Source organism: Parasteatoda tepidariorum, chromosome 3, assembly GCF_982258835.1.
Source record: "Parasteatoda tepidariorum strain Cologne lab strain chromosome 3, Ptep-v5.0, whole genome shotgun sequence".
NCBI classification, from domain to species: Eukaryota; Metazoa; Arthropoda; class Arachnida; order Araneae; family Theridiidae; genus Parasteatoda; species Parasteatoda tepidariorum.
In genome coordinates this window covers 86,058,824-86,077,044 of record NC_141757.1, presented here as the reverse complement: position 1 = coordinate 86,077,044, position 18,221 = coordinate 86,058,824, and the positions used below count along the sequence as shown (strand labels likewise).

The following is an 18,221-nucleotide window of genomic DNA, read 5'->3' as shown; positions in this document are numbered from 1 at the left end:
ACAGAGTAAAATGGAATAGCATTAAAAGTAAATTATTAAATTATAGCAAACTATTTATAAATTTTTAATAAATGCGTGTAGTTTATAGATTTCAGAAAATACTTACACATTAATTTTGACAGATATATTTAATCATGCATTTTACAAATGTATTTATACAGACTTATTTATCATTCGTATTATCACCTAAAAAATATCCCTCGTGTATATTCTGTAATGATTTCATTTCATTAAATTATAAATTTAAAAAAAAAAACATAAATTGGGAGTTTCAATCTTCACGCTGATCATGGATAAAATATCTGCCCATTTTCAATTGATTGTAATGATGAAATATCAGACTTGCCATTTACAGGATTTTTACAGGATTAGTTTTCATCAGCCTTCTTTCTTTTCTACCAATCATTACATTTAATATTTCCTTTTATGTTGGATAAGGCTAAAAATATATTTTTATTTTGTATTATTGAATAACATAATTTTTTAGATTTAAATTTTTTAAAGATAAGATTAGGTATTTTTTTAATGATAAGATAGATAAGATTAGGTATAATTTTTTAATGATAAGATAAATTTGAAGACAAAAAAAAGTAAAGTTGGTTGATAACTAATAAATATTATATTTATTAAAGTATGTCATATACATTGTTTATGCACTTTTGCCAACTGTGAAAGAGGAAACTGTGGTAACAGTATGAGTTTATTAACTCGTTACTGTAAAAAGAAATTAATGTACTAACATTATTATTTTATAAAAATTAATTAAAAAATTTTTTCGCAAATTATATTAACCTTTCCTTGGTTGACAATTATACCAAATGTCACTATGGCAAAGATGTTTTAGATCAATGATTTCAGTAACATTTTTTTTTAAAAATTTGTTAAAGATAAAAAAGGGGCGGAAACAAGATATTTTGATATATTTTTAAAATTTCTAAGAAATAAAAATAAAACTTTTTAAATTTGGTTACTTTTCTGCATTTATAATTAACTTACATTATTTCTTAATATTGAAAAGAAGTAGGCAGAGAAGGGTAATAATGATATGAATTTAGAATTTCCTTTTTTTTGTACAGAATATTTTTTGATTAACTATATTACTAATATTATAGCTCTTTTTTATTTGCACTTTATATAATGTTTAACTAAACAATATTATGCAGAACAGGTATTACAAAAAGAAATCTACTTTAACCTTTCTACACCTAGGAAGGCTGAAATATGCATATTTCCTAAATTACGCTTCCTTAAAAATTTCCGATTTGCACCAACACCAGAAGATGAGCTAGCTAAATCTATTTGAAACAGACAATGTAAGTTAGAAGATGAGTATTAAAAACTTTTAAACTTCAGAAACAAAAAAAAAAAATAATAATAATTAAACATGCATGAAAACACTGACATTATTTGAAAATTTAACAGTATTCTTTGATTTATTGCACAAGAGAAAGCTTAAAACAAATTTATTACAAACTAAGTTTGTTCATTCCATTCCTCAGGATTTACATCAAAATCTCTCATTTTTAACTTCAGATTTATCCAAAAGCCGAATAGTCCCACGTCAACTATTCTTTGATAGAATGTAAAATATTTTGGTTGCAAATATTTGCATTGTGCAGGATAAATGTTACATTCATTGTTATAATCTGCTTCCCAAATTAAACTAAAGAATAACAAGTCCACTTTTCGTAGAAGACCTTGATTTTGACATCGAGTTAAATATGTTAAATGGTTCTCCGCTGCTGGATTTCGAATAGGATCACCCACCATTGAAAGTTCAGTAATGCACTGAAGTTGGCGATCATAGAATGATTGCTCATCAGGATTCATTTTCATAGCAGCAAGTAGGAGTCCCAATCCTAAACATACATGAAAAAAATATTAGTTAAACAAATATAGTAATGTTTATTAGTATTAACAAATATAGCATTTTTTAATTTAAAGCTGATCTATATAAAGAATGGCTACATGGTTTAAATTATATAGGCAAATATACACACACACATATATATATTTGAAATAACGACAATACAGTTAAACTTTAAAAACATCTGTTAACATAATACTTCAGTTTACCTAAGTGAATTCCAATATTTTTTTCAAGCATTTTTTTCCTTTTATTATTTTAATAATATGCTATCATAAATCTGCTTAGTAAGGCCTTCAATATAAAAATAAAAAGAACACTCCTGTTGAACTGCATGATTATATAACTGAGCATTTTGTGGAAGTAACAAATAAAAGTTTTTGATTTTGCTAAAAAAATATGGAAATGTTGTACAACTTATGTTGTTTCTACGCATGTAATTTAGTTTGATCCGACTACAACCTACACTTTTACTAAATAAAAAAAAAACTTAATTTAATCTTGGCAAAAAAATATGATATTATAGTGCAACTGGAATTGAGTTTTGGAAATACTTAAAAGTATATGCACAATTATTTTTTAAAAAAAATTGATTTTCAATATTTATTGATGGAAATATACTCATGTCCATAAATTAAGGATAATTCAGAATCACATGGAAATTAAACTTAAAAGTAAAAATTTCACTTGTAGAATTATCACACATATCTTCAAGAATAGTATCATGCGATGCCAATGGTATATCACAATAACAAGATTGAAAGGTACATAAAGAATGGTGGCAAAGAAGTAAATTTGTTGACAAGCATTCTGTAAGCTGCTCAATGCCATAACTGAATAGTTATGACGCAAATGATGCATGCGGATGATTTTTTGCTTGGTAGAATTATAAAACATCGAGAATAGGGGAACACATCCTGCGGCCCGCGAAAGCTTCTGAGCACAAAGTTTTTTTTCTTCTTGAAAAACAAAAAACTGAAAAATTTTAAATTACCTTTTTGAACGATCACTTTTTGATGTGGTCAATTTGCACAGATTCTGTTGTGGTTTTAAGAAATTCGATATTTTTAATAGGATGTGTGCGAATTTTAAATTTGAGTAATCACTTTTCGACTTGCTTTATTTCTGCTCATCCAAGTAACAGTTCCATGTTGTTTTTGAAATTTTGATACATTTATAGTATTACGACTAGTGATTTATAAATCAAGAGTGAGTATGCAAATCTTATTAAACCCTATAAATGTTCTTAAATTTAAATATGCATGTAATTTTTTTTTGCACTTTATTATGTGAATGCAACAGTTTCTTTTTTTTTTTTTTTGTTAGAATTTATATCCCACTCCCAATATTTATATATATATATATATATATATATATATATATATATATATATATATATATATTAATTGATAATAAATCAATAATTGATAAAAAGGGGAAAAAAATTTAGAATAAGTATCGGTTTTTTCGTTTCTGAATGAATTCTAATACTTAAAAGTATTTAATTTTCAACACTACTTATTTTTTTTGATAAAAAATTTAGTGCTTAGAACATTATTGTTTACATAAAAATTATCATATTTGCCGCCAACATGACTTCGTAAGGCCCTTCGTTAGTCAACCTGCATTGCAATAAGTCCATCACTCAAAAAGGTTGTGCACCCCTAGTCTAGAATATGGATGTCTCCAAGGAACTTGGAATTGCCCAAATCATTATCTTTAAGCTTCAGCAATGATGTCAAGACGATGGAAATGTCAGTAGACGTTACAGTACAGGTTGCCCCTGAGTCACAATGCCGAAGGAGGACAGGTATTTGGCAGTAACTGCAAAAAGAAGCAACATCTGACAAGTTTTACCAGCTATCTGCATAGACGGATACCGCAGATTCAAGGTAATCCATGTACAGATGTTTGAAAAATATCGGTCTATGTGCTTGCAAGCCTGTCGTCTGTTAGATGTGTTTTGTTCGCAGCAACTTACTGTCGACAACGATTGGCCTGGATTAGAGAACATGCAATGTGAACATCGTCACAGTGGGCTTGTGTGATGTTTTCTGTCGAGTCTAGGCTTGTATGGATTGTATTTTATGGCAAGAGAGACATACAATGTATTATATATCATATCAACCATGTAATATTAAGTTTTTGTAAAGGAGGTATTTCATATAATAGCTCCAAGGAGCACGGATCATAGTTTTTATAAATGGTATCACACCATCTTATTTGTTTTGTATTTTTTGCTTAATAAATGGGCTTTATGAATAAGACAAGTTTGTTTTGTTTCTGAACCTTTATTTGCTACAGCTGGCATTATCCTTCATTAATGGACATGAGTGTAGATTGAAAAACCTTTAATCCTTATTATTAACTTTGAATAAGTCCTACTGAATTAAATCCTACTGTACTTTCTAAATCATTAAAAAAAATTTTTTTTTCCTGCTTTAAATTTGACGATGGAAATTTATTTAATTAGGTGAATAAAGCCATGAAAAATATTTTTTTTAAAAATAAAAACTCAAAATAAAAAGAAAATTAGATGATTTAAGTCAATTATAATCACCACTAAATATTTACAAACCATAAGTTTAACGACAAGGTACACTCTAAATATATAAAACTTGATTAAGAGAAAGAATTACAAAATTAAGTTTATAAAGAATTAAAATTAATATATGTGAAAACATTAACAAAATAACTATAAATCTATGTTCATGCTCTTCAAATATACAATATTTATGCTATCTGTGTTCACTTTAAACAAAATACATTTATATGGTCATATCACAGAATTTCTTTACATTGTGAACATTTTCATTGAATTTTTCTGTCCTCGGCTTGCAGACACGAATCATATCTTTTGTTCTTGATTGTTTTGGATGCATTTGAAACATTTGCTCTTCTTTTACATGCACTATGTAAACTTTTCAGTTAAGTCGTAACTCTTTGACATAGAAATTTTATTAAACCTATTTTTACTACTTTTTCCATTATTTTATATTATAATTTAGATCAAAATAAGTGAAAAATATCATATTTAGTATTTTAATAATTTATAAATACGAAATACAACATGAAAAAACCACTTTTTCTGTGTTAATGGTAAAATCTTCCAAACAATAATTTTTCAAATTTGCACTTATTTAGATCTAAGAGAAACAATTACTTATCACTGAAATTACATTAATTTACAAAAGCAATTATTGATAAATTTTTGAATATGAATGAAAAAGAATTTGTTTCAAACTACTTTTTTTGGATTTAATATGTTTACAATTAAAAAATACCAAAATTAAGTTTTGCTTGTAATTAAAGCATCAGAATAAAATATATATAAAAGGTACACAAGTGTCCCATCTGTATCAAAAGCTTAATCTCTGAGCGCATTGTTCAATACTCAATATTTTTATTAGCTGTAATATACTAAGTTCTTCAAAAACAGATGCTTGCTTCCAGATCAGACAGGTGGATTAACAGAGAAAAGTCCAATGATAATTACATCTATTACAAAAACATTCAGGGTAAAAAATCATTGGTTATTCTGACAGCTAAATATTTCATTAAAAGTGTTATTTCAAATCTTGCGTAGAAAGAAATATTAATACTCTCATATGCTGGAAATCAATATTTCATTTATATATTCCATTGGAAAAAATATTTACACAAACAGGCATGCGGGGTGTGCCATACCTCAGTTTTATCAAAATATTGTTAAACCCTTTTCTAAAATGCATCTTCAAATGAAAACTTATTCTAAAGTACAACAGTAAGTAGAAAATCTAAAACTAAAAGCAATAGAAAATTTTGATTTAACAAATTTGAAATATAATTTTTTTTTTTAAACAGGGATAAGATATACTTAGCACACATTTTGTGGGTTAATTAGTATTAATGTAATACACTAACAGTTTTACCAAATCTTTTCAAATGATGATATTTCAAGATGCAATTGAAAAATAATTTGAATTGGAACAACTTATACTTTTCAACTCAACTCTACAGAACTATATCTACATCCACACCAATATGCTAATGGTGAAATGTATTATAAAACAATTTATGCATAAGTGTGTATAGATATTTAGAGATCTCTCATTATTGCAGTTTCTAAAGGGAAAACATTTGCCGATTCTCACTAAATACTAACCAAAGATCATGTAATCAACACCAACCAAAGGCGCACAAAGAAAGTTTTGAAGCGAAAGTAACTCATTTGACCAGTTTAAATTGATTGAAAGTAACTATTTTTTGTCTGTTTAGATGGGTGGAGAGTGCTCCTCTCTAAATAAAAATTTTCAAATATGATTGTTGTTTATAGAATAAAAGTATAATAATTAGAAATATCATATAACAATCAAAGGATAACAACTGTAGTAATACAGTGCAAATGCAATGCAATCTTATCATAAAAATACTTAGCGTTCCTTTTTCGGTAGATTAGCCACACAAGCTATAAAATACTATATGGTCTGGAAAGAAGTTTCGGGAAAATTAAGAAAGATATAGATGTTAAAGAATTTCTTACTAGAAAATAATTAATACACTTTCATAAATAAAGATTGTTATCTTTATTTATGAAAGTGTATTAACAAATAATATGTTTATTATTTGTTTTACGTAGTATCACTTACTCTGAAAAAAGCAAATAAATTAAAAAAAATTAAATGTTTTAATAATTTTAAAGATTGCTAGCCTTTACTTAATAATAAATTATGTAATTTCTTATCCCACTTGACCAATAGCAACCCATCTGCTTACAATCAATAAAAAACCTTGCCAGGACATGAGAGCAGCTAGCACTTCAAAAATTTTACTCTCTGAGTACAGTTGCCTTAATAAGCCTGGTAAGTGTTCCTCGGTCGAATACGCAAAATATATCAAGAAATCCTCATAAGGCCCGCCAATATCCAAGAGGTGGTGAGTTCCATTCCATTCATTATGTACAGCTACAACACCGCTTTTTGGATTCTCACAAAACACAGACCCATACCTGCCAACTTTTACGCATTTGGTGTAAAATTTCATTTCTATGTTTAAAATGGTAGTAAAATGTATGCTATTTATATATTATTAATTTTGTGACCTGACATTATTTATTTAGGTAAAATGTCAGCAATTTAAAACTAATTAAATTGACATATAAAAAAAAATATACAACTATATTTTAAACTTACTTTAATAAATATACAACAAGCATAAAAAGAATTTTAGCTTGATTAAAATTTGTGTTGAGTTTGTGATGCCATAATCAAGGAATGCACAGTATCTTTCTTTTTCGAATGAATTTCAACATTTTCAATATTTTTACATACACTTAAGAGGATAAAATAAAGAAACAAAAACACATCATTGCTTGATTTATTTTAATTATGCTAATTTTAATGGTCAAGGAATATTTATTTAAACTATCAATGTAATTAGAAATCAATGCCAGTTTTTCATTATTATTATTTCCACTTTGACAGTTTCTCTGCGTTTTATGTGACAAATGCATAATCATGCTCAGGCAGAAATAATTACTGAAGTAAAAGTAAAACATATTTTAGAAAAGAAGGTAATTATTGATATGATTCTAGTACTAATTCTGCTAAAAAGCTGCTAATGAGCCAAATTATGAGCTTCTAAGCATCAATTGTAAATTCTGTTATGTAAATGTATGTATATGTATGTTCTGTCATGTATTGGCATAAGATTTTGAAAATATAGTTGAAAGAAATTATTCAAAATACAACAAGCTTAAATTACACTATAACAATAATTGTAACAGGCTAATAGTCATGCTTCATGAAAAGTAATTTACCACAGCATGTGATTGAGAGTAACACAGCATTTTTATTATAAACGAAAGTGTAATGTACCTAAAAATACACATTGATCAGACAAATAAAAGTAATCACATACTAAAACAACGAGAAACAAATCCAACATATTTCACGAAATGCCGAAAAATAAAAATGAAATAAAATAAAAAATGATTGACTTCAAAAAAAATTTATGAACTTAAAAAACAATGACAAAATAACTGTTGCCTAGCCTGAAAATTAAAAATTCTTTTTCAAAACAATTTAAATTAATAAACTCATATAAAAATCTGTTTTGAAATCTTAATAATTACCTGAAGTAATTATAAATGCTTTTCTAGGCTTTGCACTTGATTCTTGGACTGTATCCATTGCAACTGACTTGTAGTCTAAAAACAGACCTTGCCAAAAAAGATCTAAAAAGCAACAATAAATAAAAATTAATAAATAAGTATTTATTTAAATAATAACTAGCAAGAAAGTCAATACATAAAATAATGAATTATAGTACAAATTCTTCCATAGTAGATGATTGCCCAATTAAATAAAATAAGTTTGCCAATATTTTAGTAAATCAGGTTGCAACAAACCATCATTAAATCAAACCAGATTAAAATCAGGTTGTCATTAAAAAAATACATAGTTTCTAACAGAAAACCATACAAGAGTTGTTCAAATTTTAATACCTTTAAGTGCTCAAAACAGCATTAAGCCTGATTTTATAAAAAATCTAAACAAATATTTTATAGCAAAATATTAGAATAATGCAGGGATGCACAACCTTTAGCCAGTGGGACAAAAAAACTGACCTTCAAAGTTTATGACTTGGCACCTAAACTGTTAATTATTTAAAAAAAAAAAATTTTTAAATGAAAAAAATATAAAATTTCAAAAAAAGTTTTTTTTTTTGTTGAAAAAAATGGAGCTTTATTAATTGAAAAACTGTATTTATTAGAACTGTTCTAGTGCAAACCTAAACCATTTCATTTTCAAGTTTTATTTAGAGCCACGAGTTCAATGTACGCAGTTAAATGTTATTTCTTACTAATTTATGATAAATAATGTGTAAATACACATTATTATGATTACGATTTTGCAAGCATATGCGTGTTACTTAGAATTAAGATCTAAATGCATTTTACATCTTTACGATAATAGTTTTACCTTACTTAAATGGGTGATTAATTACTTAAAATAATCTTGTGACCTGCTATAAAAAAAGGATGTGCATTCATGGATTAATGTGTGTGCTCATTGCTTTCTAAAGTCACTGCAAGTGACTCACATGCTGAATACGATCCGAAAGCACTTCTTTTGTGGCTCAAAAAGTTTTCCTGTTAATCTTATGTTTTTTTTATAGTATGTTTTAATATTATGTTTTATTTTTTCCTTTATAGTATGTTTTAATATTATGTTTTATTTTTTCCTTATTAAATTCTTGAATGATGTTATAATTTTGTTAGTTTGGGGGGAAAATCATTGTTTTGATTATCTCTATTATTGTTTTTCTTTTATCTTATAATTTTGTTAGTTTGGGGGGAAAATCATTGCTTTTATTATCTCTATTATTGTTTTTTTTTATCTTTCGGCCTACAGGAAACTTAATTGATTATAACCCACAGCATAGTTAAAGCTGTACAAACTGGTTCCATCAATCACTGTTCCTGCCCCGTCCAGTTTTGGGCGTTTAGGAAATTTTATTGAACTCTAAAATCATTACAAATAATTCGGCAAGAGGCCAACAAAAGAAATTATACAACGTTTCTAAGTATGATCATATAACAAATGAATGAAAACTGCAATAAAAAATACCGATATAATATGAAAAAAAAATTGCAGCATGCTTTAAACACTATTTTAAAAGAGTTAACATAAAATTTGTCAAGAATACGTGTGTATATATATATATTCATTTAATAGCAACGGGTTATGAATAACTAATCACCAGGGATATTGTGATGGGAGGGAGGTCACAGTAATCGCTCATAAATTCTGACAGTTTGAATATTTGGAAAGTTTTGTTTGATACTCTGCAATTTAAATTTAGTCTATTGCTTAGTTTTCGGAAAGTATTATAAATGAAACTAGAAATTATTTGTGATTCAATCAAGGATAAAATAATTTAAATTTAAAAAAAAAAAAAAAAAAAAAAACAATTCTTTTATAGATTTGCATGAAAAAGTAATAAAAAAATTACACGTATAACTTATAAAAAGCAAGTTTATATTATTCTCTTCTAATTTTCCAGGTAAGTCATTGGTTTTCAAATAACAATAATAACACAAAACAAATTAGTAACTTTTCATCTGCTTTCTTTAAAAATTTTATACAAAATTCTTGCAACACATTTTTAGATTAACTTTAAATAAAATGAAAATAATACCAGGAGAATTAGCCGAGACTATATAAACTCAGTTTTTAAAAGTTACACGCAATATTTAATGTATTACTTTTTATTTTTTCATGCATACTCATCAAAAGCTGTCATTCTATGAAAAAAATTTTAAGTTATTTCACTTTATACTTTTTAAGTCTAAAAATTCAATAAGTCTTTGAAAAAAATTGAACTCTACTTTTTTCCCCACAAGTATGTTTCAAAAGTGCAACTATTAAATAAAATAATCACAATTTCAGATAATTTTAGAAATGCTAATTCGGTAATGTAGCACTGATCCACATGCTATTCATTATGAAGACTGAACTTGGAAAAAATAAATAAGCATTAAAGAACATGCAATAAAATTTTAAACAAATCATTTACAGTTTTATTTATAACAGTAGCTAATGTTAATTTAATTGTGAAAAAAAAAATTTCGAAGATTTTTTTGGAACAGAATAAATAAAATTTTTGAGACCGGTGGTTAAAATTGCTCCTGACAGTAAATGTTTAAATTTCAAAACCGCGAACGGTTCTAGGGTTGTAAGTGATTCAAAATAATGTTCTACAACAAGAACAAACAAAATACTGAGTAATCACAATCGAAAAAATAAATAAAATTAAAGCTATTATCAGTAAATTTTAAACTTTGGTCCATTAACACGGGTTCATCCAGGTCAAATTTATTACCATTTAGCGGTACCTTCGCAAATTCAAATTCAGGAAAAACGGTAGTTTCACAAAAAACTTTTTCTTAAAAAATGTTTATTGTATCCCGTAAAAAATGATAAATCCATATTTTTGTGTTGATTTTTTAATATAATTTGAACAAATTATGCCTAAATTTTAAAACATTCATTCATATCCAATGACATGTTTCTCACAAAAATATATTAGAATTTTGTCATTAAATTAAGAATTACTCTCCAAGAAGAGTAAGCTTACTGCACATCTGATAATCACACAATCCCTTATAACTGGAAGTTATTGAATAACAGTTTTATTTTTAAATCATTACCAGTACAAGAAAAAAATGTGGATTAATTTTGGAAAATGTCCTTTCCAGTACTTGCACCAAAATAATCAAGTTTTGGTGACATACAGACTATGGCCCACGAGAAACTATAAGAAAAAAAATTTCCCAAATGAGAACCAACTCAAAGCGTATAACTCGTATCCACCCAGCAAACATATTTTTCTAAAACTTTTTGCAAGTTTAAAATTTCTTTGGCGACCGGGCGGATGTAGCTAGTGTGAACAGGTACCAACACAGAAATTTCCCCTGAATTTTTTTTTACAAGAAAGTTATATAAGGCTTCTTTAGAGTTTTTAACAATTAATTATTTTGAAAAAAAAACTTGATGAAGGAATAATTTTTCAGCATTAATGAGTAACTTCCATGTTTAGTAAATACGGTAAAAGTATTTGCCACATTAATAAACACAGAAGAAGATAAACTCTTTTATTGTTTGAGAAAATTTAGTAAATTCCAAAAAGGTGCTCATTAGTGGAAAGGAGCGAAATAAGGAGAGTTGAAAATATAGATATTTTTCTTACTCCATTTCTCTACACGTCCACCCTTCCATTTCTCAGGTAGCTGAAAACGTTGTTTAAATGAGGATAATTGTTTTGTAAATTTTTCTCGCAAATTTGATACATTTTTTATTAACATATTGAAATTATTCAGATTTTACTGATAAAAATAAAGAAACATATTTATATTCAGTATCCTTTTACAGCATCCTGCACTGTAAGATTTTAGCTCTTTTATTTTTTTAATTTTGACAGTGTTAAAACTAATATATTTAGATAACAATTAATATATAACAATTTATTTTACAATTAGACGACAATTATTACGACAATAATTACAATTATTATACGACAGTTTTTATCATCCAAGGTTTTTATTTATTTTCGATTCAAAGTATTTTCTTCGTTCGTATTCACTCAACTTGGTTTTCAGTTGTAACAGTTGAGTTTTTTTTCGTGGCATTTTAAAATGTGAAGTATATGAATTTCGGTTTGTAACGTTTTTTCCGTTTAAGAAAAATCGATTATTCAAAAGTAAAGGTCGTCAAGTCAAAAAAAAGTTACAGTTAAACAATTATTGTAAACATGCCTTACCAAGAATAGCAATTTATTTAAATAAGCTCATAAAACAGTTGATTTAAGTTGTTTTAGTATATACGATTATTTTGAATTTAAATTTTTTGCATCTGAAACATTAAAAGTTTTAATTAATTAATGAAATGTTTTCTTGTTTGTCCCCTTTTAAAAATTTTAAATGGCAACAATGCATTCCGTCGAAAGACGCCATTCTCCAATCGAAACATTGTGGAAAAATTGTGTTATCGTCGTTACATGATGTAATTGTTTTTGTAAATATTTGTGAAACCGGCATATATGACGGGCAAAAAATATAATTTGTGATATTGTGACTGTTCAAAAACTTTGGAATACTGAATAATAGCTATTGTCTTTCAAAAGAAGTACTAGCACTTCATCAGTTGTTTTCGATGAATGAATGACAGTTTAAAGTACATAATAAGCTTAACTGCATAATTAGTGTAGCAAAATACGACAAAATTCTATGTAGACTTAATATACCAATTGATGTGTCTATGTCGATTATTATTCTGGTGTATTAAATGTCTTAAATACAACGTGATAAATGAATAACAACAGCATGTACGCTAAGGGTAAAGGATCAACAGTTCCGTCGGATGCTCAAGCGAGAGAAAAGTAGGTTGATCCAATACTGTGTAGGATATCTTTATGATAGATATCTTAAAATATCTATCATATAAGTTGATATTAGATGTAATTTAGTTTTTCTCATTACTATGCATCATTATTGATTTTTTTTTAATTAACTAGTGATAGGTGTAAGAGATGCTTTCATTGTGTTTGTATTTTCAGCTTTTTAAATTGTTCGTTTAAAAATTTAAGTGAGCTTATTTATAATTAATTTATTGCACTAGTACTTTTTAAATTGTCAACTGTATTTATTTAAAGTATTGTTATGTTGCTGTTCACTCATTGTTAGCATTTTTCATTCTTTGAAAGTCTGTCGCTTATTGTATTTGTTTTATTCCATAATTGTATTTTATCGTATTTAAATAAGAATTTTTTCATCCCTGTTCTGCATCACAAGAGACTGCTGTCAAATTCTGTTTGTATGAATTACCTGTCAAAAAATTAGTAATAAGTCAGTGATAGTGCATTTTATTGCCAAATTTTTAACTATATGTTTATATTATTTTCAATATAGACAATTGAAAATACTATCAATGTAATTATTAACTTCATGAATATGTAAATATGTTTAATTTTGAGAGTTTTTTTTTTTTTTTTTTTTTTTTTTTTCAAATCAAATTTCATTTATTTTTGCTCACAATTGTGTGGAATTATTCAGAATAAAATTATTTGGTTTTTATGTCTTTAAAATACGATAAATAAATTGTACATATGTAGGATATGTGTTGTGTAAAATACAATATGATAATGGGAGATATTAATTTTTATTTTCTATTAGCAATTAATGTTTCTCATATTATTTTAAAAAATGTTATTAAGAATGTTAATTGCCTTAAATTTACGAAAACAAAAATTATAATAAACAAGAAAATTGTTCAAGCCACAGCAAACTTGCAACCTTGCCCATAACAATATCAGCTGTTAAAGTACATAATCAAAAGAAGCAATTAAGCTGTAAGCTGAATTTTAAGTTCTGTGATGCTGAATCACTAAATAGATTTCTCAAACCTTTAGCTAATTGTTAATCCACCTTAATGAATATGCTACTGTGGTGAGAGCCTTTCATTCTAGTCAACTGAATACAAATGTGACATAATGTAAAAAGTACTTTAATTTTAGGCAAAATTTTAAACAAAAGTAGTGACTGTCTTTTTTTTTTTTTTTTTCTTGTTCAGACAAAAGCTAATTATGAAAACCTCAGAAACTCCATTAAATCTTTTGTTCTTATATTTTCACCTGCGATTGAAGTATTCTGTAGTAGTATGTGGTACAAACAGGTTAATGAAGCATATATTTGTCTAATCATGCAAACATAAGTTACTACCAAAATGGAATTTCTTTTTGGAATCTTAATGTACGCTGCACATATTTAAGCTCTAGAATTGTAGATTTCCAACTTAAGGAGACTCAATCTTAGAAAATTAAAGTGGAAAAAAATTAGTTGAAGCAATCATCTTAACATGTTTCAAAACCAGAATGTAATTTTTCAATATTTTTCTTACTAAATTTTTTTAAAGCATTTTTTCCTCTCATTGTTCACGTTATCTCTTTATGTAATTCTATGCAAAGTTGAAATATGCTACGAAATTTGCATTGCTATGCCCATTACAGTATTTTCCATTCCAAAGGGCCCACGCTACGCGATTGCCACCTTGCAAAATACTATAAAATCGTAAATTTGGTGAATAAGATTGTTTTTTGGCGAATTATTTTTTTCTCAGAAAAGAAAAAATTTTAAGATTTTCATTTGGCGAAATCTTTTGAAAATTTGTAAATACTTTTGATATTTGGCTAATAATTTTAAATCTTTAGCACAGGCCCAGCATTCGGATTCGGTCACATGTTGGCAAAACAAAAAAACCTACTTAATTGTGTAGATTAGAATGATTTGTGACATTCGAAGATTACTTTGGTATTTAAGTTAGGTCGTTATATTTTTTTGAAAGTTAGGAAATATATATACTAAGTAATATAAATAAAGTAAGTGACTAATCAATGTATTAAGTTTTAATTTTATTATTATTATTATAGATTGGCTCTTTATGTTTATGAATATCTGTTGCATGTTGGAGCTCAAAAAGCAGCACAAACGTTTCTGTCAGAGGTATGGTTATAAATTGTTATAATATTTTTTGAAAATTTTTTCTTCATTTTCAACACAAATATAGAAAATTACAGCTATACAAATGCATTTTTGTTTTTGTTAAAATATTTAATGAAATATCTCCATTTTAAAGTATGCATTATTCAAAAGAAAATGTTAATAATGTAAAAGGATAGCGTAAGTATTGTTGCCTTTTTTATAATATTACATTTTTTTTCTTACATATATTAATGGATGTATCCATTAAATCATGTCTTACTCCAATTATGGTTTATTATTATTCTATTTTAGAAATTTTCTAAATTCTCTAAGTATAAAATGAATTAATTTATGAAATAAGTAAGTTAAAATTGATTTATTTACTTCAAAAATTATAAAACAATAATGGTTAAAAAATCTTATAAATATATTTTTTCTCTGTGGAAAAACTACTTTTTTTTCATTTAATAAATAGCTTTTTAGAATAAAAGAGTTTCTGCGATAAGAAAACAGCTTATATATTAATAATGTTATGAATATTCAAGGAAATGAAACCTTTTTATGCATTCCAAATGAATTTTTTTTTAAAAAGTAGATTAGGCTCTTAACGATCCAGTTAATTTTTGTGTTTATAGTGATTTTTAAATAATTATTTAATTTTGTATGTACGACCAAGTACAGTAAGCATCTGCTTTATCATACACAGATTATCCACAGTCTTGATTTTCTAAAAAGTTATGCAAGTTTAAATTAATAATTTAAATTGAAATTTTTAAAATCTAATTATTCTGGTTTTATTAAATTTTCTTCCTCACTATTTATTATAATAATGCAATGTACTTAATAACAAGGTGAATCTAAACTGATTTTTAAAACTATAAAGGAGATGTAAAGAGAACTTCTCTTTTGTCCCTTTTTGTAAAAATAAGCTGCCATACCTTAGTAACACTGCCCTTTTATGTATATTCCTTTAAAAAAAAATTTATTTACTGTTAAAATGATAAATTCACACTGTTAAAATTATCCGTGTTAATAGGCTTAATTCTGATAACTATTACAAATATATACTTTCTTAAAACCTTTAGTGAAAGATTTAGTTTGTTAGGATTATTCTCCAGCATTATCCTCACATTTCTCTTTTTTTTGTGTTTTTAAATTTTAAAATTATTTTTTTAATAAATCCCTTATTTTTTTCAATGTACCTTTAAATGGTTGTTTTCTTATAATTTTCATTATAAATTATAAAAAAAAGCTTTGAAGTAAGTTGTTTATCAATTAATCATTCTTTTAGTTTACTTTTTAAAAAAAAAATTGTACAGTGATTGTCTTTTGCATGCCTTAGATTTTGTATAAACTGTAAATTTTTTTCTTATTTTGATAGTGAAGAAGAATTTTTGACATGCACACATAAAATAGTATAAGAGGATATTTTTAAAAATTATTGAGGATCAAATTCAGTTCTTACATAACATAAATTTTATAAAATCAAAACTCAGAGTTCTGTGAGGATGCACACTGTCATTTTTTATTTTTAGGGAGAACTCTGCCTTCTCAATTTGTAATAAACATCAATAGCGTGAAAAACTTATATTGTTTATTTATTTATTGCATGAAAATCCTAAAAATTGATGCAGCACCTGGAAAAAAATACAACTACAAAAACGATGTAATTTTCCAATATTTGCAACTTTTTAAACTCTAGTACAATGTTGCAAAGGTTTCCAGATTTTTTTTAAAAGTGTTGTATGAACAACTGGCATTGTAAACTGCAACTTCATCAGTGGTTGTTATTTTTTATATTCAATATTTCTTTGTTGAATATCTCTTAAACTTTATTTACTTTTTCTTCGATGTAGTACTGTGGGCTTATATAATGTGTTATATCTATGTTTTAATATATACTTATAATAATTTATAATATATATATATAACCATGAAGACCAGTACATTGGCCCTAGTTGGGCTCAAAATTGGTCCCATAAGAACATGCACCGAGGGGCCTATGTCTAGATTTTTCAATATTGGTCCTAGAATAACTTTCAATATTGATACAAGATTCATTTCAATCTGGGACCAATATTGAAAAATCTAGACATCCCAATGTTTTCCCAACATTATAAATCCATAAAGGACCTATATAGAAAATGATATTGGTCCGTTATTGATTGTCATTCTAGGACCAATTTTGAAAGATCTAGACATCTCAATATTGGCTTGTAGATTGTTGTTTGAGACACGTGCGTTCAGATCACGCTTATGTGGGACTAGACTAAAGGACCCGTAATATCTGATCTAGACTGAGTATCAAAAGCAAGTGTGGGTCACTGTCACAAATTACAAGTCAATTGTTCACTATGTTCATTTATCTAAGTATGTGTGTTTCTATTGAGATACACATGTTCAGATCATGTATGAAAGTCACCTATATAGAGTGTTCGTTGAAAAAAGCCTGCCTTTGTGGGACGGCTAAATTTCCGACAATGTCAAACTTCAACTTCAAGGAGGTAGTCAAGGTAGAGCCAAGTTAACATACCTTATATACTAGGAAACTGGAATTTAAAAGTTGTAGTGGTAGTTACGCTACAGACTCTATTATGTAAGCCTACAAGAGTCTTATATAGAAATTAATATTGGTCCTATGTTCGAAACCATTCGAGGACCAATATTTAAAAATTTAGACACCCCAATAGTGGCCCTATATTGTAAGCCTATAAAGGTCCTACATAAAAAATAAATATTTGGCCAGAATATAAAGCCATTCTAGGACCTATTACGAAACTTACACAACTCAACCTCAGTCCGATATCGAAAGCCATTCTAAGACCATTTTCTAAAAATATATAAGACCATTATAGACTTGCAATTAAGGACCAGTTTTGTATTTACATCTATTAAACCTGGAAGGACTTAAAATATTTTTAAATATCCATTTCTAGTTCCTTAATAAGTGATTTACAATACGAACGAATCTACCTATAACAGATTTTTTTTTTTTGCTCATAAGACATTTTTGTTTATTTCACTTTAGTCCAAGTACAATATTCATTTTTTAAAAAGAAATATTTTTTCCTTGTCTATTAAACTTCTGATAGTTCATATAAAATTTTGGTAGAAGTATATAGGATTTAAAGAAAATTTCTGTTTGGGGTTATTTATTATGATATAAAAGAAACCACTGCATAAATGCTTCGTCTTAAAACTCTCTGCTGATCCAAATATCTTAAAACTTAATTAATAGAGCAATTACACACATATATTATAAAAAAGGAAAAATTGCTTTTACTCAATATACGGCTTTAAGGGGCAATACAGTGCGACTCGGCGTAGAATTCTTGA

General features: G+C 26.8%; 2 protein-coding genes across 9 annotated transcripts in view; one reads left to right on the top strand and one right to left on the bottom strand.

The window, feature by feature from the left end:
• Window positions 1–1,447: 1,447 nt before the first annotated feature.
• LOC107453476 (mitochondrial import inner membrane translocase subunit Tim29) lies at window positions 1,448–12,126 on the bottom strand. Its single transcript, XM_016070329.4, has 3 exons — window positions 11,600–12,126; window positions 7,980–8,081; window positions 1,448–1,859 (listed from the first exon to the last, which is right to left on the bottom strand). The coding sequence occupies exons 1-3, from the start codon at window positions 11,712–11,714 to the stop codon at window positions 1,474–1,476; spliced, it is 603 nt and encodes a 200-aa protein (XP_015925815.1). The 5' UTR covers window positions 11,715–12,126; the 3' UTR covers window positions 1,448–1,473.
• A 36-nt stretch (window positions 12,127–12,162) lies between these two features.
• The window catches only part of LOC107453463 (single-stranded DNA-binding protein 3), an 81,213-nt gene continuing 75,154 nt past the window's right edge, over window positions 12,163–18,221 (top strand). For 7 of the 8 annotated variants that reach the window (XM_016070307.4, XM_071182757.2, XM_016070306.4 and 4 more), the window contains exons 1-2: window positions 12,199–12,787; window positions 14,834–14,906. In XM_016070307.4, coding sequence (XP_015925793.1) covers window positions 12,717–12,787; window positions 14,834–14,906 — 144 coding nt within the window. In that variant the 5' untranslated portion in view covers window positions 12,199–12,716. Of the gene's footprint in view, window positions 12,788–14,833; window positions 14,907–18,221 lie in introns of all 8 variants that reach the window. The other variant, XM_071182758.2, reaches the window with a different exon arrangement.

Coding starts and splice junctions, on each gene's coding strand:
- LOC107453476 (XM_016070329.4), bottom strand. CDS start 11,714: ATGTTAATAAAAAATGTATCAAATTTGCGAGAAAAATTTACAAAACAA. Junction 8,082..11,599: donor TGGACGTGTAGAGAAATGGA/GTAAGAAAAATA, acceptor GTTGCTTTTTAG/ATCTTTTTTGGCAAGGTCTG. Junction 1,860..7,979: donor AGCATTTATAATTACTTCAG/GTAATTATTAAG, acceptor ATGTATGTTTAG/GATTGGGACTCCTACTTGCT.